Source organism: Danio rerio, chromosome 17, assembly GCF_049306965.1.
Source record: "Danio rerio strain Tuebingen ecotype United States chromosome 17, GRCz12tu, whole genome shotgun sequence".
NCBI lineage: Eukaryota > Metazoa > Chordata > Actinopteri > Cypriniformes > Danionidae > Danio > Danio rerio.
Genome location: NC_133192.1, coordinates 3,445,001 through 3,469,123, shown reverse-complemented (window position 1 = coordinate 3,469,123; position 24,123 = coordinate 3,445,001). Strand labels below are relative to the sequence as shown.

At 35.9% G+C, this 24,123-nt stretch overlaps 2 protein-coding genes and 1 long non-coding RNA gene across 18 annotated transcripts in view; 2 read left to right on the top strand and 1 right to left on the bottom strand.

Moving 5' to 3' along the window:
* The window catches only part of ccdc9b (coiled-coil domain containing 9B), an 87,628-nt gene extending 86,117 nt beyond the window's left edge, over nt 1-1,511 (top strand). For all 12 annotated transcript variants that reach the window (XM_068214496.2, XM_073928018.1, XM_068214494.2 and 9 more), the window contains one exon: nt 1,277-1,511. In XM_068214496.2, the coding sequence (XP_068070597.1) occupies nt 1,277-1,303 (27 nt within the window). In that variant the 3' untranslated portion in view covers nt 1,304-1,511. The remainder of the gene's footprint in view (nt 1-1,276) is intronic.
* Nucleotides 1,512-13,453: 11,942 nt separating this feature from the next.
* On the bottom strand, nt 13,454-17,676 carry LOC141378499 (uncharacterized). The gene is made up of 2 exons (XR_012393181.1): nt 15,641-17,676; nt 13,454-14,103 (listed from the first exon to the last, which is right to left on the bottom strand). It is a non-coding gene; the product is annotated as an uncharacterized lncRNA (long non-coding RNA).
* A 1,938-nt stretch (nt 17,677-19,614) lies between these two features.
* Nucleotides 19,615-24,123, top strand: part of plcb2 (phospholipase C, beta 2) — a 97,272-nt gene continuing 92,763 nt past the window's right edge. Inside the window, exon 1 of one of the 5 annotated variants that reach the window (XM_073927999.1) lies at nt 19,615-21,132. The gene's annotated coding sequence lies outside the window, so the exon portion shown is untranslated. The remainder of the gene's footprint in view (nt 21,133-24,123) is intronic. The other 4 variants (XM_073928001.1, XM_073928000.1, XR_012393158.1 and 1 more) reach the window with 4 other exon arrangements.

Genomic DNA, 24,123 nt, shown 5'->3' with positions numbered 1-24,123 from the left:
ACGTTCTATTGAGTGTCGCCTCTTGGTCATTCTAAGCTCTTTGAACTGGGGAACACAAACATTTCTACACTTTGAAAATAAACACACATGTGAAGTTAATAAAGATAAATTGACCATTTCAAATAAATATATTTGTACTTCAGTAAACATAAATAAACTATCTTAATTATCTCGGTGCTGAAAGTGTGAGACTGTAGTCTGTAAGTTAACGTGGATCGAGTGCTTTTATAAGATGACAAAAGCCCACATCTCCATTCACTAAAACGACTGCAAATCTTTATCAAAAAACACCCGCACTGCCTTTGTTATTTTCATGTGTCTCTCGGAACCAGTTGGGTATGTTTGCTGGAAATATTCAGCGAGGGATTGTTGCTGTTTGAAGGACTTTATTACCTTCTCTGCTATCCTGCTTTCAGACAGTGATATTATCGGATGAGACGTTAAAGCGAGGTCCCGACTCTCTGTGGTCGTTAAAAATCCCAGGATGTCCTTCGAAAAAGAGTAGGGGTTTAACCCCGGCATTCTGGCCAAAATCTGTCCACTGGCCTCTGTCCATCATGGCCTCCTAACCATCCCCATATCCCAATTGGCTTCATCACTCTGTCTCCTCTCCACCAATCAGCTGGTGTGTGGTGTGCGGTCTGGCGCAAAATGGCGTCATCCAGGTGGATGCTGCACACTGCTGGTGGATGAGGAGATTCCCCCCTATGTGTAAAGCGCTTTGAGTGCCCAGAAAAGCGCTATATAAATGTAAGGAATTGTTATTATTATTATTATTATTGCTGGGTGATGGCGCTGCAGATATATATACAGTTGAAGTCAGAATTATTAGCCCCCTTTTGATTTTTTTTTCTCTTTTAAATATTACCAAAATGATGTTTAACAGAGCAAGGAAATTTTCACAGTATGTCTGATAATATTTTTTCTTCTGGAGAAAGTCTTGTTTGTTTTATTACGGCTAAAATGAAAGCAATTATTAATTTTTTAAAACCCATTTTTGGGACAAAAAATAAACCATTGTTTTACAATAACTTGCCTAATTACTCTAACCCGCCTAGTAAACTTAATTAACCTAGTTTAGCCTTTAAATGTCACTTTAAGAAGTGTCTTTTAGAATATCTAGTCTAATATTATTTACTGTCATCATGGCAAAGAGAAAATAAATCAGTTATTAGAGATGAGTTATTAAAACTATTATGTTTAGAAATGTGTTGAAATGTCTTTCTGCTAAAATGTCTTACTGTTCAACTCTGTATGTTTCTCTTTTTTTCCCTAGGCAAAAGAGAACGGCAAAGTGGTTTAACAGGGGAAGTGATGTCACTCACATCTGGCGGGAAACTTCATGCACTCAAACCAAAACAAACAGGAGGAGGAGAATATGATGTTTGTGCATGAACTCTGCATTTCAGAGCGTCGTGTGGTTTACTGGAAGCTGAACTCTGGTATAAACGGTAACGTTGTGATTGTTCTGGTTGATTTAAACCTAAATAAAAGATTGTTAAAGCTTCAACGCACAGCCATAACCTTTACCCGAAGCCCCAAACCCAAAGATCTGCCATTTTTGAAGGGTCTTTGAGTTGCATTTTGGTTGGATTTTAGTCTGAAAGCACTACAAAACAACTTGAATGTGTAATTAAGTTTAAAGGGACAAAAGAAACCCATTTACACACTTATAAACGCATTATAGACAGCACAACTAACTAACCTAGTCTTCTATATGCATACGACTAGTATTATTCATCATAACTCATATTAAAATCAGAAAGTGTTCGCGTTTTGTCTGTATAAGCACAGGTCTTGGGTTTTGTGTGGCTTGTTCACCGTGATCATTCGAGTCTGTTATTTAGCACTTTATTTTTTATGAATGATCTGAAAAATGTTTGCATTAATATTTTAAGGAAGGAGAAAAAAAAAAGTACGATTTTTACAATTTTTGTTTTTCAGGTTCAGTTTTGTTTAAAAAACTGAAACAAAAAAGTGTTTACGACTTACATATGTACATTTAGACATGAAATTAATTCTGTGCTTTTTTTTTTTGCTTTGTTTTCCAGTACAAATATATGAACATTCATAGATTAATATGCATTTATATGAGAATTAAATTCATTTAAAATGGTTCTATAAACACAATTTGTTTTTGATTTTATATATATATATATATATATATATATATATATATATATATATATATATATATATATATATATTAAAGAGTTATTTAGATTAAACTTAAAACATACATGAGCCAGTGGAGTCAGAAAAATAAATCTGTATTATCTTTTAAATTTCATAAATTCTGTTTTCTTTTTATTTATTAAGTATATTTTTCTGACTCTGTTTGCGGATTCTTGATTTTAAGCTTAAAACTAAATTGTTCTTATATGATGAATAACAGTAAAACTATTTTTTTCTTAATTTATTTTCTAATACTGTTCAACAAACAGTACAGTCCAGTAGAGAAAAATAAGTCTCTCGTTCATTTTGCATTTGGAGTATTTTTATGACTCCATTGCAAGATATTTGTTATTAAGCATATGCTCTTTTATTTAAAAATTTATAATAGTTTCTTGGCACCAAATTTCAGCCAGTGTAATCTGAAAAAAAACAAAAAGCGTAGTTGTTTAATTCAGTGTATTTCTCTGACTTCATTGGCTTATGTTTGTTTTTTAAACCCAAGCTGACTTATTCTTTAATAATTGGTAATTCTCTCTCTCTCTCTCTTTCTCTCTCTCTCTCTCTCTCTCTCTCTCTCTCTCTCTCTCTCTCTCTCTCTCTCTCTCTCTCTCTCTCTCTCTCTCTCTCTCTCTCTCTCTCTCTCTCTCTCTCTATATATATATATATATATATATATATATATATCGAGTTGTCACGATACTGGAATTCGGTACCAATCGATGCTGACGTTTAAACATTGGCAAATCAGCGAGATATAAATATATATATATATATATATTAGTGTGGGGTCAGTATGATTGTTAAATGTTTTAAAATAAGCTTCTTCTGCTCACCAAGGCAGCATTTATTTGATCAAAAATACAGTATAAATTTTAAAATTGTGAAATATTATTGCATTATAAAATAACTGTCAAAAGTTGATTATAATGTATTTTAATAATTTATTCCAGTGATTTAAAGATGAATTTTCAGCTTCATTACTGCAGTCTTCAGAGTCACATGATCCTTCAGAAATCACTCTAATATTAATTGTTCTTATTATTATTTTTTTTATTATTATTCGTACTAATCGTTTTATTATTACTATTATTAATATTATTGTTATTAATAGTAATAAAAGCAATAATGACTGGAATAATTATTTCATTTGAAACTACATACAAAAAGAAAGCAGTTATTTAAAATGTTAATAAATATTTAACAATTTAACAATTTTATTTACATTAGTAAATGCCGCCGTGATGCACAGAATAATTTTTGTTTAAAAAAACATGAAAAAAAAAATACTGACCTCAAACTTTTGACTGGTAGCATGTGTGTATATAAATTATTTACACTTAGTTTTGTTTTGTTTTCTTTTCTTTTTTTGATTGATTCATTTATTTTTTAATTCAGTGTATTTTTCTGACTGTGTATTTAAGCGTAAACTTGCTTATTCTTTAATAATTGTGCATAAATTCTTTATTTATTATTTTTTATTTAAAACATACTTTTCAACAAACATTTGCAATGAGAAATATAAATCTTGATCTATTCACCGACTCCATTGCCAGATATTTGTTTTTAAGATTAACATATTTCTTATATGGCACACACACACACACACACACACACACACACACAGTAGCTCAGTGATAAGCACTTTGGCATCACAGCAAGAAGGTCGCTGGTTCGAGTCCCGGCTGGGTCAGTTGACATTTCTGTGTGGAGTTTGCATGTTCTCCCAGTGTTGGTGTGGGTTTCCTCAGGGTCCTCCGGTTTCCCCCACAGTCCAAACACATGCGCTATAGGGGAGCTGAACAAGCTAAATTGGCCGTAGTGAATGAGTGTGTGATAGTGTATGGGTGTTTTCCAGTACTGGAGTTGTAGCTAGAAGGACATTCACTGCGTAAAACACATGCTGGAATAGTTGGTGGTTCATTCCGCTGTGGAAAACCCAGAGGAAACCCATGCTAACACAGGGAGAACATACAAACTCCACACAGAAATGCCAGCTGGCCCAGCTAGGACTCGAACCAGCGACCTTCTTGCTGTGAGGCGACAGTGCTAACCACTGATTTTTGTTTTAAATTCAGTTCTTTTTCTATTATATTTAAGCATTACTCACTTATTAATTAATAATTGCTAATTAAATATTATTTTATAAGTTACATTTTTGCATTTTATTATTATTTCTCGTCTTGATTTAAGAAAGTGACATATTTGCACTGAACATATATTTAAAGAACATTTATTTGTACTGTGAAAACAAGACAGAATCACCGAACATGAAAGAGATTTTATTTATTTTTGAGCTGCTTTCTGCCTCCTGTTATTGTTAATGGTGATGAGTTATTCATCCTATTATTATTAATAACATTATTATTATTGTTTCAGTGTTAGTCCAGAGCTCTGGACGGTGTTACACATTAAAGAACTCCCAGGTTTAATGTTTAAAGTGACAGATATGATATTTTTCTATATGTTTTGCTGTCACTGTCCTTCAGTATTTCGTTGATTTGGGTTTGCACTGAATGTTACATATGAATAACGCACAGTAAAAGCCTTCAGCGCTTACACTGATTTCACTGCACAACTTATTCTCTCTCTGTAGAAATGCTCATACCTGCTACTGTTTCTGCGTTTGTTCCATCAGTAACTACTTTTAGAAATTAAAGGAAAGTTATAATTGTCAAGATTATTGTTGTTGTTTCGTTTTTATATGATGCAGTGTGTGGATACCATAAATATACACTAGCCACTTTATTATGTACACCTTATTAGTACCCTGTTTGTCTTTAGTACTGCCTTAATCCTTCATGGCAGAGATTCAACAAGCTACTGGAAATATTCCTCAAGAGATTTTGCTTCATATTGACATGATAGCATCACAGAGTTGCTGCAGATTTGTCGGCTGCACATCCATGATGCCAATCTCCTGTTCCACCACATCCCAAAGCTGCTCTATTGGATTGAGCTCTGGTGACTGTGGAGGCCATTTGAGTTCAGTGAACTCATTGTCATGTTCAAGAAACCAGTCAGAGATGATTCACGCTTTATGACATGGAGTGTTAACCTGCTGGAAGTAGCCATCAGAAGATGGAGACACTGTGCTCATAAAGGGATGGACATGGTCAGCAACAATACTCAGGTAGGCTGTGGTGTTGACATCATAATTGATTGATACTAATGGACCCAAAGTGTGCCAAGAAAATCCCCCCCACACCATTACACCACCACCAGCAGCCTGAACCGCGCATACAAGGCAGGATGGATCCATGCTTTCATGTTGTTGACGCCAAATTCTGACCCGACCATCTGAATGTGTCAGCAGAAATGGAGACTCATCAGAGCAGCAATGTTTCTCCAATCTTCTATTGTCCAGTTTTGGTGAGTCTGTGTGAATTGTAGCCTCAGTTTCCTGTTCTTAGCTGACAGGAGCGGCACCCAGTGTGGTCTACTGCTGCTGTAGCCCATCCGCCTCAAGGTTGGACGTGTTGTGTGTTCAGAGATGCTCTTCTGCAGAGCTCGGTTGTATCGAGTGCTTATTTGAGTTACTGTTGTCTTTCTATCAGCTGGAGCCAGTCTGGCCATTCTCCTCTGACCTCTGGCATCAACAAGGCATTTGTGCCCACAGAACTGCCGCTCACTGGATATTTCCCCTCTGATGGAGCATTCTCTGTAAACCCTAGAGATGGTTGTGCGTGAAAATCCCAGTAGATCAGCAGTTTCTGAAATACTCAGAGCAGCCCGTCTGACACCAACAACCATGTCACGTTCGAAGTCTCTTAAATCCCCTTTCTTCCCCATTCTGATGCTCGCTTTGAACTGCAGCAGATCAGCTTGACCATGTCTACATGCCGAAATGCACTGAGCTGCTGCCATGTGATTGGCTGATTAGAAATTTGGGTTAACCAGCAGTTGGACAGGTGTACCTAATAAAGTGTCAGGTGAGTGTATATGTTACACTCTGAAGTTCCCTGTTAATGAAGCTTCTATTCTTGGTTCATATCCTGTTTGACCATATAAAGGCATGATGGAAAACACATGAACAATAACGTCATCTCAAGGTAGTTGTTTAAATATGCGCACGCACACACACACATACACACACACACACACACACACACACACATACACATGTAAGAACAAGGTTTATTGATACTCAAGGAAACACAGATGTTTTATATTTCTATCAATACTTTAAGATGTAAATGTGTTAGATGAGTGGCTTTTAAGCAAATTAATATATTGATCTAATGCTGATTTGGAGATCACCGCGCATGCAGTGGCCAGCGTATATGTGCAGTGTGTGTGTCACAGGTGTTGTTTTTCCTCCTGCAGGTGTGTGTGTCTCCTCTCCTGTGGGATTGTCCTCTGATTGTTATTGAAAGCGTCCCCCTTGGCCGTTGCTCTGGAAATCTCTCCCTGATCTCCTCTAACAGGCTTTGTCTTCTGTTACTCTTTTAATTACCCTTTTCCAGCAGGCGAGTTCAGGGACTCCTTCATTCTCGGGGGACCTTCAGCTCATCATCATCATCATCATAATCATCATCATTATTATGGACATGAAGGTACTTTAATCTGCTCGTGTTGCTCAAAAGATCAATTTGTGACTTGCAAGAAAGCAGATGCATTAGAAAATATGTGTATACAGTGTAAACAGCTACTGTGCATCCGGAAAGTATTGATAGCGCGTCAATTTTTGCGCATTTGTTTGTTATCAGAGCCTCAAATCAGTTATTACAAATGAGTTATTAAAACTGTTATGTTTAGAGATGTGTTGAAAAAATAATCTCTCTCTGTTAAACAGAAATTGGCAAACAAATATAGAATAAATTTAACAGGAAGGCTAATAATCCTGACTTATAGACATACTGTATAGCTCATATATTCGTCATTTATACAACAATAAAAATATAAAAACATTAAAATAGATAATGCAAAAACGAAAATATTTTTTACATGAAAATATTATGTTTTTTACTTATATATTTACTTTACTTATTATATTTACTTATTATATTTACTTATATATATAAAATTCGGGCGAGGCAGTGGCGCAGTAGGTAGTTCTGTCGCCTCACAGCAAGAAGGTCGCTGGTTCGAACCTCGGCTCAGTTGGCTTTTCTGTGTGGAGTTTGCATGTTCTCCCTGCCTTCGCATGGGTTTCCTCCGGGTGCTCCGGTTTCCCCCACAGTCCAAAGACATGCAGTACAGGTGAATTGGGTAAGCTAAATTGTCTGTAGTGTATGAGTTTTTGTGTGTGGATGTTTCCCAGAAATGGGTTGCGGCTGGAAGGGCATCTGCTGCGTAAAAACTTGCTGGATAAGTTGGCAGTTCATTCCGCTGTGGCGACGCCGGATTAATAAGGGACTAAGCCGACAAGAAAATGAATGAATTAATAAATTCTCTAATAACTGATTTATTTTACCTTTGCCATGATGACAGTAAATAATATTAGACTAGATATTCTTCAAGACACTTTTATACAGCTTAAAATGGCATTTAAAGGCTAACTAGGTTAATTAGGTAAACTAGTCAGATTAGGGTAATTAGGCAAGTTATTGTGTAACGATGGTTTGTTCCTTAGACTATCGAGAAAAAATGTAGCTTAAAGGGGCGAATAATTCTGTTCCTAAAATGGTGTTTAAAAAATTAAAAACTGCTTTTATTCTAGCCGAAATAAAACAAATAAGACTTTCTCAAGACGAAAAAATATTATCAGACATACTGTGAACATTTCCTTGCTCTGCTAAACATCATTTGGGAAATATTTATAAAAGAAAAATCAAAGGCGGGCTAATAATTCTGACTTCAACTGTGTATATATATATATATATATATATATATATATATATATATATATATATATATATATATATATATATATATATATATATATATATATAAATGTCTGTGTGTGTGTGTGTGTGTGTGTGTGTGTGTGTGTATATATATATATATATATATATATATATATATATATATATATAATTTTACTAAGCAACTGGCAACTGAACTAAAAAATGAGCAGTCTGTGCCTCTGATGTGATTTTACATCTGTAGATTTTCTGTCAGTGATTTCAGTGCTCAATAGTTGAACTCATAACTCATTGACTATAAGCAATTCATTATATAACAGTGTGGTGGCTTGGTGGTTAGCACTGTGACCTCACAGCAAGAAAGTCACTGGTTCCATTCCAGGCTGGGTCAGTTAGCATTTCTGTGTGGAGTTTGCATGTTCCCCCTGTTGGCGTGGGTTTCCCCCGGTGTTCTCCACAGTTCAAACACATGCACTATAGTGGAATTGAACTAAATTGGCCAAAGTGGCCAAGAGTGTGTGTGTGTGAATGTGAGTGTGGTAGGGGTGTTTCCTAGTACAGGGTTGCAGCCTGAAGGACATCTGTTGTGTAAAACATATGCTGGAATAGGTGGCGGTTCATTCCGCTGTGGTGACCCCTGATAAATAAGGAACTAAGCAGAAGAAAAATGAATGAATGACCTTTAATATTTTGAGATGTTTTTCTTTAGTTCGTTCATTAAGAAAATAATTGAATGAATGAGTATAAGCTGGATGTAGACAAGAAATAAATCCTCAGCTATTAGATTTTTAATATATTGTATTTCAGTTAAAGTTAATTTAAAAGCAGCAAAAATAGTAATAATGTTTATTATAACTTTAACTACTCTGCTGCTGATGCTGCTTTATGATTGCTCTGGTCTCCAAGCTGGTTGCTTGGGTGTTCCCGAGTACAAATGACTCTCTTCTGATGTTTGTCTGTGGGGTTTTTCCGCTTCAGTAATTAGTAGCAGTGAGCTGTGCCTATGTAAACAGCTGTAATTGTGAAATACGGGGCGTTTGCTCTCTTAAAGATGCTGAATAATTACAAGTGTCTGTTTTTAGATCTTCCAGGAGGACATTGATTTGTTCACAGCTGCTGAATCGATTACAGAGTGAATCAAACAAGCACAGCTTCACAAACAGCACTGCTAGTTTTACTGCAGCCTATTGACTCTATTTTAATGAAATGCATGTTTTTTTAATTAGAAATGACCTTTAAGACGGGTTAGATGGGTTTAGTTTTTTAGAAATGAGTTATTAAAACTAGAAGGTCACTGGTTCGAGTCCCGGCTGGGTCAGTTGGTGTTTCTATGTGGAGTTTGCTTGTTCTCCCTGTGTTAGCGTGGGTTTCCTCCGGGTGCTCCAGTTTCCCCCACAGTCCAAACACATGCGCTATAGGGGGACTAAATTGGCCGTAGTCTATAAATGTGTGTGAATGAGTATGCATGGGTGTTTCCTAGTACATAGTTTCAGCCTGAAGGGCATCCGCTGTGTTAAACATATGCTGTAATAGTTATCGGTTCATTCCGCTGTGGTGACCTCTGATAAATAAGGGACTAAGCCGAAGGAAAATGAAGGGATGAATGAATGACCTTTAATATCTTGAGATGATTTTCTTTGGTTGATTGTAGTTTTTAAAGGGTCATGACACCCCCCCCCCCTGCCCCTGCAACCCAATATGCCCTGCAATAATTAACCCCTGCAATAAATATGAAATAAATGATTTTAATTTTATTTGTTTCATGTGTTTTTCTTCCTCTTTTAATGTAAATATATTTTAGAATACGCTAGACTTTCTTTTTTACCGTTTAGATTTTTAGTTTGTGTAGTTTATGTGAAATAGTGTTAATATTAAGAGCAGATCTATTAAAAATATAGCATTGAAATATAGTACGTGTGAAACACACAATGTCAATTTAAATTAGTTTTGATTTTTATTTATGTTCTTTTCAGCTTAGTCCCTTTATTCATCAGGGGTCACCACAGCGGAATGAACCGCCAACTTATTCAGCATATGTTTTACACAGCGGATGCCCTTCCATCCGCAAACCATCACTGGAAAACATCCACACACACACACTCATACACTACAGCCAGGCCTGGATTGGCTAATCGGGAGGAGCATGAGATTTCCCGGTGGGCCGGACCATGTTTTGGCCTCGAGGGCCGGTGTCCCTAGCTGCTTGCCCTCTCAGCAGTCACACTTTTTTCATTTATTTATTAATTTTACCACAACCTCACTCTTCTTATTATTACTTAGTATTATTTTACGGCAGCTCTGCTCTTTTTACCTATTTTCTTGCAGCCTCGTGAGCAAATATGACGTTATTAGTTGTTGCGGATGAAAGCGAAGAGGGTTGGAGAGTCATGGAAGTGAAAGTGAACAGCAGACAGGGGAGGAGGGCGTTGGAGGAGGGAGATCGGTAAAATGAGGTGCCGGATCAGATTTCAGGGATGCCAGATCTGGCACAAATGAATCCCTGAATTAATGAATAATACACCTACTCAATGAAAATCCGATGATTCACCACATTAATAAATCTGACAACTTGATCAGGAATCTAAAAAGCGGAGAAAAAGATTAAGCCGTCAATCGAAAGTAATACTGTGGTGAGAAGACTCTTGTAGATGACAGTGCAATAATTATTTTATTCTTTATTCCTAACGCATCAAAATGCCAGTGCCATTGTGGTCCAGTGGTCAGCACATTGCGTTATGACGCCGCCAACCAGGGTTTCAACCGAGTGTTTTTTGTTTGTTTGTTTTTGTGTTAAAGGGCACTTATGGTGAAAAATCTACTTTTCAAGCTATTTGGACAGACATGTGTCCAGGTATAGTGTATTCACCTTATTCTTCGCTGACGAGCGGACGCAGCCATTTGAATCTTTTTGGCTCGTGATTTCCGGTCTCATTCACTTCCATTCATTAGACATTAAAACATTAAAACTGCTCGTTTTGCTGTTTGATGTTGCAAACTGATATTTCCTTATTTTATTATTCTACTTGATCTGTATAGCCATGGAAACATTTGTATGTAGAGCAAGTAGTTTGACCGTTTTCTGCTGTTTATTATTCCTGGTCATTTCTCCCATAGCCGACTGAATCGGAAGTTACAATAGCGAAACAGGCGCACTTCCACATTTTAGAATAAGGCCAATAGACTGTCATATTGGGGTGATATAAGCACACTCGGTCCTTTTTTTTTCATTTGAACAATATAATAATGTTTCCCAGGGATGGGTTGCGGCTGGAAGGGCATCGCTGCGTTAAAAACTTGCTGGATACGTTAGCGGTTCATTCCGCTGTGGCGACCCCGGATTAATAAAGGGACTAAGCCGACAGGAAAATGAATGAATGAATATAATAACGGTGGACCAATTGGAGCAATATTTAAATCGACTGCAACTTGACGTAGGAGTGCGGTCCCCCCGCCCACCTATATTGATTGACAGTCACTCATTACCATTGTCGTTTCATGTCAGCCATTTTCAGCGTGTGAGTCAAAGCGATGTCACTAAAAGAACATCCTTGCTCTATTTTAATATGCAAGGCTAATTGGCCTCAACACAAGATCAACATTCACCACATTTTCGCTCTAATCGGAATTATTGGTTGTAATTTTAGGTAGGTTTGCAAACATGTGTACTTTTCATTGCGTCAACCTTAAACTTCAGCCGTTTGCATTTCTCTCGGTCACTGAAGCTCCCTGTGATTAATAAGTAAATGTATACAAATATGTTATAAAAAACGTATTTAGCCCAGCATTGGCTTAAAACAATAGTATTTATGTTTAGATGTATTATATTATATTATATTATATTATATTATATTATATTATATCATATTATATTATATTATATTATATTATATAATATTATATTATATTAAATTATATTAAATTATATTAAATTATATTATATTTTATTATATCATATTTTATTATATTATATTATATTATATTAAATTTAATTATATTTTATTCTATTCTATTATATTTTATTATATTTTATTCTATTCTATTTTATTTTATTATATTATATTATATTTTATTATATTTTATTTTATTGTATTATATTATATTAAATTTTACTATATTTTATTATATTATATTATATTTATTTTATTATATAATATTATATTTTATTATATAAAATTTTATGATATTTTATTATATAATATTTTATTTTATTAAATTATTTTTTTTATTATATTTTATTATATTATATTAGATTGTATTATATTATATTATGTTATTATATTATGAGGAATAAATGCAGTTGTCTGCTTTATATCGGTGTTGGAGATCTTCTGTAGCAGCAGCTCAACAAGGAAACATCTGAAACTACAGCAGGATTGTGTAAATCCTAAACATTTACTCATTAAACCATCACACACACAAAAATAAAGCTGGGTCAAACCTCAACAAACCCAAAAGCTGGGTTAAGAAGAAATCTCCATTTTTACCCAGTGTTGGGTTAAAATATTACATTATTTATGTATAGAGTGTATAGGATATTATATTATACTGTATTAAAAAGTAAATGTATACAAATATGTAATAAAAACAGTAAAATGGCGATATTTATCACTGTTATAATCATGCATAATGAAGTTGTCTGCTGTAGATTAGTGTTGCAGATATTCTGTAGTGGCTCAAAGAGAAAACATCTGAAAATACAGCAGGACTGTCAATCCACAACATTCAATCATTAAACTGTCATACACAATATAATGTTGGGTTGTTTATCTTAAACCTGGGTCAAATATCAACAAACCCAAATAGTGGGGTTGAAAATGTAATAAAAATGAAGAAATCTCCATATTTGACCCAGTGTTGGGTTAAAGCATCACATTATTTATGTTTAGAGTGTGTATATTATACTGTATTGATGAGTAAATATAAACAAATATGTAATAAAAACAATAAAATGTCAATATTTGTCAACATTATATTATAGTATGCATAATGCATGGTTATTTAACTCAACAATGAGGTAAATATCAACAAAATCAACAGTGTGGTTAAAAAAAATGTCCATATTTGACCCAGCGTTGGGTTAAAAACGCACAATATTCATGTTATGAGTGTGGAAGACATTATATTTTAAATTAATTTATTTAATATTTAGACTGAGTGTATACGATATAGGAATATAAGAGATTTATAAGTATAGGATAAGACAACAATAAATGCAGTTGTCTGCTTTATATCAGTGTTGGAGATTTTCTGCTCAAGGAGAAAACATCTAATACAGCAGGATTGTGTTAATCCAGAACATTCAATCAACAAACCATAAAGCTGGGTGGTTTAACTCAATGCTGGGTCAAATGTAGGCAAAAACAAGACAGTATGCCCTATTTATCTTTAAACTGTGGGATATATTATATCATTGGCTACTTATGAGGAATAAATGCAGTTCTCTACTTCATATCAGTGTTGGAGATTAAAAAAATATAATGAAATGTCCATATTTATGTGCATATTCTGTAACAGCTCAAAGAGACAACATCTGATAATACAGCAGGATTGTGATAATCCAGAACATTCAATCAACAAAGCATCAAAGCTGGGTTTTTTTAAACTCAATGCTGGGTCAAATATCAATAAAATCAACACTATGGTTAATAATAATAACAACAAAAACAATAAAATAGCCATATTTAGCCCAGCATTGGGTTAAAATATTTATGTGTAGAGTGTAGAAAATGTTATATTGTAAGTATATTATACTGTTTAAATAAATATGGTAAAAATACAATGAATAAAAAACAAGAAAATGTTCATATTTGACTTAGCATTGGGTTAAAACAATGAGAGAACATCTGGAAATACAGCAGGATTGTGTCATTCCAGAACATTCAATCAACAAAGCATCAAAGCTGGGCTGTTTAACTCAATGCTGGGTCAAATGTCAACTAAATGAACAGTATGGTTCCTAATAATAACAATAAAATGTTCATATTTGACCCAGCATTGGGTTGAAACAATGCATTATTTATGTTTAGACTGTGGGAGATATTATATTATAATTATATCATGCAGAATAAATGCAGTTGTCTGCTTCGTATCAGTGTTGCAGATCAGCAGCTCAAAGAGAAAACATCTGAAAAAAATTCAGAACAGTGAATCAGTCAATAAACCGTGATATACACAGAATAATGCTGGGTTGTTTACTTCAAAGCTGGGTCAAGTATGGGTGAACCCAACAGTGGGGCTAAAAAATGTAATAAAAACTAAAAGATTTCTACACACTGTAAAAAATTAGTTACTTAAAGCAAGTAAACAAATTTCCATTAAAAGAAACAAGTTGACTTTACAAAAATAATGTAAGTAAACCCATTGTTACTTGGAACTGTTAAGTTGACTTAATTTTTATTATTATGCAAGTTGTATTCACTTTTTTAAAATAAAAGTAAACTGATCTCTTTTTCCAATACACATTTATTATATTTGTTTTTTTTTTCAGCTTTTCTGTTTTTAGCAAAATGACAGTAACTAAAATAAATCTGCTCTTCCAGACTCCATGTCTTCTAAATTCAATACAGGCTATAATTGTAAATTTTATCAACTTAATGAAGCACCAAATATGTAATATTGTAAAATCTACAGTCATTATTTGAAAAGAGACGTGCTAAAATGGTTTGTCATTGTAAAAAAGATTAGTTGACTTTAAAAAGTACAATAAGCATAATTATAAAAATTAAGTCAGCTTAACAATTACAAGTTACATTGAGTTTACTTACATTATTTTTTGTAAAGACAACTTGTTGCTTTTAAGGCAATTTGTTTACTCACTTTAAGTAACTAATTACTTTTGTACAGTGCACTGAATAAAATGATGTCTGCAAAACTGTTGGAAACTATTTATTTGTGTTGAAGTTTAACAATAAATAAATAAATTTTATAAAATTCAACCTAATTAGTTTGTTTAAATTCAGCCCAAATAAATATTTTACAGCCACTTAACGTAAACAAATTAGTAAATCCAAGGAATCATCTCTGAATATTTTTTTTCAGTGTATCTTTGACCAAGTGTTGGGTTAAAACATCCTATTATTTATGTTTATAGTGTTGAAGATATTATATTATACTGTATCATAAGTAAATGTATACAAATATGAGATTTAAAACATATATTTAGGTCAAAACAACAGTATTTATGTTTAGAGTGTTGAAGATATTATATTATAATTATGCATAATGTAGATTTACACTGAAAAAAAGTGTTGCATGCAGAACTGTTGCAAACAATGTATTTGTGTTGAATTTAAACAAACAAATTAAATTGAATAATGTTCAACTTAATTTGTTTGCTTAAATTCAACACAGTTAAATAGTTTACAACCACTTAACGTAAAAAAATTGAGTAAATCCAAGGAATCATCTTTAATTTTTTTTTCTATTCTATGTATGCTTAGTGTCAGTGTTGAAGTAAAAAAAAACATCTGGAAATGCAGCAGGAGTGTGTCATTCCAGAACATTCAATCAATCAATAACCGCAGCATACACAAAACAATGCTGGGTCAAATATCAACAAAATCATCAGGTTAAAAAGTTCACATTTGACCCAGCGTTTGGTTAAAACAACCCAGCATTTTAAGCTTGTTTAAAACCACTCATTTTAAACCCAATTCACTTACAGATTGCGCCTTATGAAGTCCAAAGGTCACCGTGAACACACTTGCGCATCGATTTAAATGCGCTCGCATGTTAATCCAGGATTAAAGACGCTTCATCTTGACTAAATGGTAATTTGATTGTTGATAATCGAGTCAGAGTGATTGATGTGCGGGCCCGCTTCTCCTTATATAACAACTGCGCGCGCGTGTGTGTGTGTGTGTCCACATTTAACCCGTTGCGCAATCAAGAAGATGCTTCTTTTGTACTTTAAATGAGTTTATTTACCATGACGGTGATGCTTCCTACACCTATATGGTACATCATTTGTAGTAAAAATGATCTAGTGATGCTAAAAGTCGCGTGTGTATATATGTACATTACTTAATACATTTACATAAATAGTATTTGCACATACCTGAGCAGGTTCCTCTAAACATACGAATCCTGATTAAATGTTTAACAGGTTTAGCTGAGCCCATGCAAGCTTTGTATTTTCTTAAAAAGCTCGCGTCCGTATAATAATGGCTGATTCTTAATCAGAAGGCATTGATGATGATAATAATAATATATTCGCTCAGTCAAGATGTTTCCTATTCAGCTGAATGACAGGCCAGCCGGTGGATTTTGGGTGTAAGCTCCAATAAATTAACATTTAAAGGGATAGTTCGTTCAAATATCAATATTTACTCACTGAAAAAAATGATTAATTGGATGTAAAACTAATTTTAAGTGGTTGCAAACAATTTATATAGGCTGAACATCAACAAAGTTGAACATTACTCAATTTAATTAGTTTAAATTAATTCCATATAAATTGTTAGCAACCACTTACCTTAAAAAATGTAAGCAAATCCAATGAATCTATATGTATTCAGTGTATTTATTCTCCTTTAATTGGTTTATTACTTAAACTGAACATAAGCAGATATCCTGAAGAAAGCTGAAAGCCATTTATCAATTGAAGGACTAACCAAACACTATGAAAGTCACATATATTAAAATATCTTCACCTATTATCTATGTTCAGCAGAAGAAATGAACAAATAAAGCGCGAATGACAGAGAAAATGTTCATTTTTGAGTGAACTATCCCTTTAAATCGCATTTAAGGCAAACAATAAAATAAATAAAAACATCAGACGTGTTATATAAGGTGTCCAAAAGTCAAAAAGCACATCCACAGCATCCACAAAAGTCCCCATTAAGGCCTCGATTAGTTCTGCTTGTCGGAAACTAAGCGGCTTTGCTTTTTCCGTCTAGAATCCTCAGACGCGCGCGTCTCCGTTTGCGCGTCCTCGCTCGTCAAACCTCCGCGTGTTTTTGCGTCGCTTCGACTCTTATACAAGTCTCCATACGAGTAGACATCCTCAGAAAGTGCGCGTTTCCTCCTGTTGTCCTGCGCGGTGGTGGTATTACTGAAGCCGACAGTGGTGTTGCTGAAGCCGGCAGTGGCGTTGAGGTTTTCGGGTTGCGCGGTGGTGGTGGTGGTGGTGCCAGTGCCAATGGTGCCATTGTTATTATTATTATTGCCATTTCCAGCGGGTTTCCAGATTAGACTGTAGTATATAGCCAGGATAATCGCGGCCAGAGATACTGATAAGACGTATGCAAACACCGTGGCCAGTCTTACCCACTTCTTATTGGTTTTTGCAGCCATCTTTGCCTTCTTGTCGCCCGTGTATGTTGCGGGTTTGCCCCTCTCCATATTGGGCATGTAGTCTCTGTCCCGATTGCCTCGGTTTTTCCCTCGATGCTCCACGACCCCGTCCGTCTTGAAAGATGATGTTGGGAGTCTCTAAAACGCGGTTACATCGATGCGTTTGGCTCCATGGCGCTGGAGGAGCATCAGAAAGCGGTCAGGATCATGATGCGGGTCGGTGTGGATGATGAAAATGATGATGATGATGCTATGGATGTTTTCCTGCATCCAGTCCTTGGTTTTGGTCCCTGAAGACTGAGATGTTTCTGAGGTCAAATATCATGGGATGGATTAGAGAGGGGTGAGAATGATGAGACGGATTATACTGTACACACATCTGCCTGTGTGTGCGCGCGCGTGTGTGTGTGTTGTTCAAGTGAAGAAGAGGCTTCATCAGCTAAAAATACTGAAGAGGAGGAGGAGGAGGCTCTTAAAGGAATAGTTCACACACTAAAAAAAAAATAAAAAATCTGTCATTATTTATTTATCCTCCACTCCAGGTCGGGCTGGGTGATCTGACAAAAATCTCACGATGAGTAATATCATATCCTGATGGTGATGTATATCACAGTACAGTTCCATTTCTGTTCATTCAATCAGTTAATATTGTATTGTTAAAGATATTTAAACGTATATATAATTTGCAACATATATATATATATATATATATATATATTTTTTTTTTTCTAAATATATATATATATAGTTATATATTTTCTAAATATATATATATATATATATATATATATATATATATATAGTTATAGTTCATAAATATATATATAGTTGAAAGCAGACGTTTACATACACTGTAAAAAGGCACAACCATTTAAAAAAACGTCAGATGTTAATGTGATTAAACTTTTAGGATTAAGTCAGGATTATCAAAGTTGTTTCTGTTCTGCTTAATAGCAGAATAATGAGAGAGAGATATTGTTTGAGAAATTGTTATAACTTTTCTTGAAAGTCAAGTTTACACACAATAAGATTATTCTGCCTCTGGAAAAGCTCAGATGATGATGTCAAGGTTTTAGAAGTTTCTGATTGGCTATTTGACAACATTTGTTGTTCATTTAAGGCACAACTGTAGAATAGTATTTAAGGAAAACCTCAAACACACTGCTTCCTTGTGTGACAACATTAATAAGCCAGAATCAAAACAACCGCCAGATTACGATTTGCTAAATTACACTGGAAAAAAGAGTACTTTTTGAAGACATGTCCTGTGGTCTGATGGAACTAAGATTGAACTGTTTGGCCATAATGACCAGTGTTACATTTGGAGGACAAAGGGGAAAGCTTACAAGTCTAGGAACACCATCCCAACTGTGAAGTATGGGGGCGGCAGCATCATGTTGTGGGGCTGTTTTGCTGCAGGAGGGACTGGTCCACTTCACAGCATAGATGGCATCATGAAGAAAGAACATTATGGAGAAATACTGAAGCAACATCTCAAGACATCAGCCAGGAAATTAAAACTTGGCCACAAATGGGTCTTCCAAACAGACCATGACCCTCAGTATACTGCCAAATTAGTACAAATGTGCTTTAAGGACAACAGAGTGAATGTTTTGGAGTGGCCATCACAAAGCCCTGATGTCAGTCCTATTGAAAGCTTGTGTGAGCAAGACAGCCAACAAATCTGACTCAGTTACACCAATTCTTTCAGGAGGAATGGGCCAAAATTCCTTCAAACTATTGTGAGAAGCTTGTGGAAGGAGACCCAAAACACTTGACCAAAGTTATACAGTTAAAAAGCAAATCTAAAAATAACAAGGAAATGTGTGTAAACTTTTGACTATCTAGAAATTAATAACAAATTCTCAAAAAAAAAAAAAAAAGTAATTCTGTCATTATTCTGGCATTTAGTAAATGACCTAAAATAGTAAACGTTTAGTATGATTTACCATCAGACATTTAAAAAAAAAATGGTTATGTTACTTTTTTAATATTTGTAAACTTTTGGTTTTAACTGTTTTGATAGATAGATAGATAAATAGATAGATAGATAGATAGATAGATAGATAGATAGATAGATAGATAGATAGATAGATAGATAGATAGATAGATAGATAGATAGATATTACATGGCTACTTGCCATAAAATTAGTTTAGACATGGAATATTGATTTGAGCAGTAATAATGAAGGCTGATAGAAACAAAAATGGAGGAATGCAGACTACACTAATCTATACTAATCTCATTATTAATAATAATAATAATAATATTTTATATTATTGGTCTGCCACAGGATGGCGCCAAACAGTTAAGAAAAGCAGCATGAACGATAAGCATATGGCTATGAATGTAATCACTGTGCAATTAATATTAAACTGTTTTCAGTTCTAAATGTAAAAAACAGAAGCTTATTTTTTATTTTTATCAAGTTTAAAATGGCTTGTAGAATGTTTTAAAATGTTAAATACATTTTCATTTATTTTTAAAATATTGCATTCATAATGTGAAAATATTTATTATAATATATTTATGAATGCAAATTAATCTGACAATAATGTAATCGTTCTAAATATTAGTTTTCATTTTTTTTACAGTCTTCTGATGCCTGTCTGTGTCCTAATGCCATCTGTCTTCTGATGCCCGTCTGATGTCCGTCTTTCTTATGTTGCCCGTCTGATGCCTGTCTTTTTTCTAATGCCATCTGTCTTTTGCCTATCTGATGCCCGTCTGTCTAATGATGCCCGTCTGATGCCCATCTTGTGTCCGTCTGTCTTATGTTGCCCGTCTGATGTCCGGCTGTCTTATGATGACCGTCTGATGTCCCGCTGTCTTCTGATGTCCGTCTGATGTCCATCTGTCTCATGATGCCCGTCTGATGTCCGTCTGTCTTATGATGCCTGTCTGATGTCCGTCTGTCTTCTGATGCCCGTCTGATGTCCGTCTGTCTTCTGATGCCCGTCTGATGTCCGTCTATCTTCTAATGCCCATCTGATGCCCGTCTGATGTCCGTCTGTCTTATGATGCCCATCTGATGTCCATCTATCTTCTAATGCCCATCTGATCTCCGTCTATCTTCTAATGCCTGTCTGATGCCCATCTGATGTCCGTCTGTCTTCTGATGCCCGTCTTATGTCCCTCTGTCTTCTGATTCCCGTCTGATGTTCGTCTATCTTATGATGCCCATCTGATGTCCGTCTATCTTCTAATGCCCATCTGATGCCCGTCTGATGTCCGTCTTCTTCTGATGCCCGTCTGATGTCCGTCTGTCTTATGATGCCCGTCTGATGTCTGTCTATCTTCTAATGCCCGTCTGATGTCCATCTATCTTATGATGCCCGTCTGATGTCCATCTATCTTATGATGCCCGTCTGATGTCCTTCTATCTTCTGATGCCCGTCTGATGTCCGTCTGTCTTCTGATACCCGTCTGATGTCCATCTGTCTTCTGATGCCCATCTGATGTCCGTCTGTCTTCTGATGCCCGTCTGATGTCCGTCTGTCTTCTGATAGATTTGTTGTCCATCTGTCTTCTGATGCCTGTCTGTCTTCTTGTGCCAGTCTGTTTTATGATGCCCGTCTGTCTGTCTGTCTTCTAGTGCCCGTCTCTCCTGAAACTAAAAAAGTAATGTTTGATTACTCAATATCTACTTAAACGAATGAAAATCAGATGTTACTTTCAAATTGTGGTTCAACAGAAGCATTCAAATAGGCCAAATAATGAAACTGGCCTGGACTAAATTCAATCCAACATTGTTTTTGTGTTCCCATACCCGTCTGATGCTGCGGCTGCACGAGCCAATCTGATTGCAGACTCTGGAATCCTGCAGCATGAAGTCTCCTCCTAATTGGCCAGCAGGTAAGAACCAATCAGTGAGCTCCAGCAGTGCTGCTCTGACCTCAGTTCAGTGAGCTGGAGCGCAGCCTGAGGTCATGCAGACACACACACACACACCTGAGCCCACGTTTACATCTAAAGTAAACACACAGACCACATGACTGACAATAATTGAGAAGACACTGTTTTTGCCATCAGCACAGCTTCACCAGTTGTAAAACATAGAAAAGTGTGTGTGTGTGTGTGTGTGTGTGTGTGTGTGTGTGTGTGTGTGTGTGTGTGTGTGTGTGTGTTTACGTATTAGTAGATTGCATCAGGTACAGCATTTGTCCTTAGAATGCACCATTAAATTCACTTGAAAGGTCCTTTTAAACACATGCATATGAATATATGTTATGTGTTTGTGTGTGTGTGTGTGTGTGTAATCATACACTCAACGGCCACTTTATTAGGTACACCTGTCCAACTTCTCATTTACGCAAATTTCTAATCAGTTGGTCATATGGTTGCAACTCAACATCATGTTATAAAGCGTGAATCATCTCAGACTGGTTTCTTCAACATGACAATGAGTACACTGTACTCAAATGGCCTCCACAATCACCATATCTCAATCCAATAGAGCAGCTTTAGGATGTGGTGGAACAGGAGATTGGCATTATAGATGTTCAGCCGACAAATCTGCAGCAACTGCGTGATGTCAATATAGAGCAAAATCTCAGAGTAATATTTCCAGTACCAATGAAGGATTAGGGTAGTCTTGAAGGCAAAAGAGGTCTAACCTGGTATGTTACAGCAGGCATGACCAAACTCGGTCCTAGAGTGCCGTTGTCCGGCTGAGTTTAGCTTCAACTTGCCTCAAAAGACCTGCAGGACGTTTCAAGTATATCTACTAAGAGCTTGATTAGCTCGATCAGGTGTGTTTGATTAGGGTTGGAGCTAAACTCTCCAGGACACCGGCCCTCCAGGACCGAGTTTGGACACCCCTGTGTTACAGCTTTATTAAAAAATGGATTAAATTGATTGATTTCCTCAAACTTCTACACACAATCCCCCATGACAAAGTGAAAAAAGAGTTTCTGAAATTGTTGCAAATTTATTCAAAATAAAAAAGCTGTAAAATCAGATGTACATCAGTATTTACAGCTTTTGCTCAATACTTTGTTGATGCACCTTTGGCAGTGATTACAGCCTCAAGTCTTTTTAAATATGATGCCACAAGCTTTACTTACCTGTCTTTGGGAATTTTTGCCCATTCCTCTTTGCAGTACCTCTCAAGCTCTAGGTTGGATGGGAAGCAACGGTGTACAGCCATTTTTAGATCTCTCCAGAGATCCTCAATAGGATTTAGATCTGGGCTCTGGCCGGGCCACCTTGAGTCATTGTGAAGCCACTCCATTGATATTTTGGCGGTGTGCTTTGGGTCATTGTCCTGGTGGAAGATGAACCGTCACCCCAGTCTGAGGTCAAGAGCACTCTGAAGCAGGTCTTCATTCAGGATGTCTCTGTACATTGCTGCATTCATCTTTCCTTCTATTCTGACTAGTCTTCCAGTTCCTGCTGCTGAAACACATCCCCACAGCATGATACCGCCACCACCATGCTTCACTGTAGGGATGGTGTTAGCCTGGTGATGAGCGCTGCCTGCTTTTCTCCAAACGTAACGCCTGGCATTCACTCCAAAGAGTTCAATTTGAGTCTCATCAGACCAGAGAATTTAGTTTCTTATAGTCTGAGAGTGCTTCAGATGCCTTTTGGCAAATTCCAGGCGGGAATTCCGTCTGGCCACTCTACCATACAGGCCTGATTGGTGGATTGCTGCACAGTTTCAGTTTCAGTTTCCTTTATTTATGTCATTCAAATCATCACAATAGAATTGTAATGCAGAACGAAATTACGTTGCAACAGACCCAACAAGAACAGAAAAAACATCACTATAAAAACACTATAAAATCCTAACATGATAAATAAGCTTTTATAATTCCATAAAATATAAAAAATATAATTATATAAGATATAACCCATTTTTTAAAAATCTCTGAAGAGAATAACTTAATACTTAAATACCTATTTCACCATTTGTTGTAATATTAACAATTTATGCTAGTTTAACAAATTTATTTATTATTTAACACTAGCTTTCAACAATGCTTAAGAAATGGTATTTAAAAGTCTTATAATGACAGGATAAAAACTCTCTCGAAACCGCACTGATTTGCTCCTCAGACTTCTGTAACGCCTGCCTGATGGCATGAGTGAGAGCAGGCTATGACCAGGGTGGGTTGGATCCCCTAAAATGTTATTTGCCCTAGACAGACAACGGCGTTGGTAAAGTTCCTCGATAGATGACATTTTGACTCCAACAGACCTTTCAGCTGACTTTATGATCCTCTTAATGGTGTTCTTATCAGACACACTGCTATTGTCATACCAAAGGGAGATGCCATTTGTAAGAACACTCTGGTTGTCACAGATGGTTAGACCGAGTGACCTGAGCTCAGACAGAGTGACCATCGGGTTATTGATCACCTCCCTGACTAAGGCCCTTCTCCCTGATCACTCAGCTTAGATGGCCGGCCAGCTCTAGGAAGAGTCCTGGTGGTTAAACATCTTCCACTTACGGATGATGGAGGCCGCTGTGCTCATTGGAACTTTTAGAGCAGCAGAAATGTTTCTGTAACCTTCCCCAGCCTTGTGCCTCAAGACGTTTCTGCCTCGGAGGTCTGCAGACAATTCCTTTGTCTTCATGCTTGGTTTGTGCTTTGACATGCACTGTCAACCCTGGGCCCTTGTATAGACAGGTGTACGCCTTTACAAATCATGTCCAATCAGCTGAAATGACCACAGGTGAACTCCAATGAAGCTGCTGAAACATCTCCAGAATGATCAGTGGAAACAAAGTGTACCTGAGCTCAATGTAGAGCTTCACGCTAAAGGCTGTGAATACTGATGTACATGTGACTTTACAGCTTTTTTATTTGTAATAAATAAGCAACAATTTCTAAAACTCTT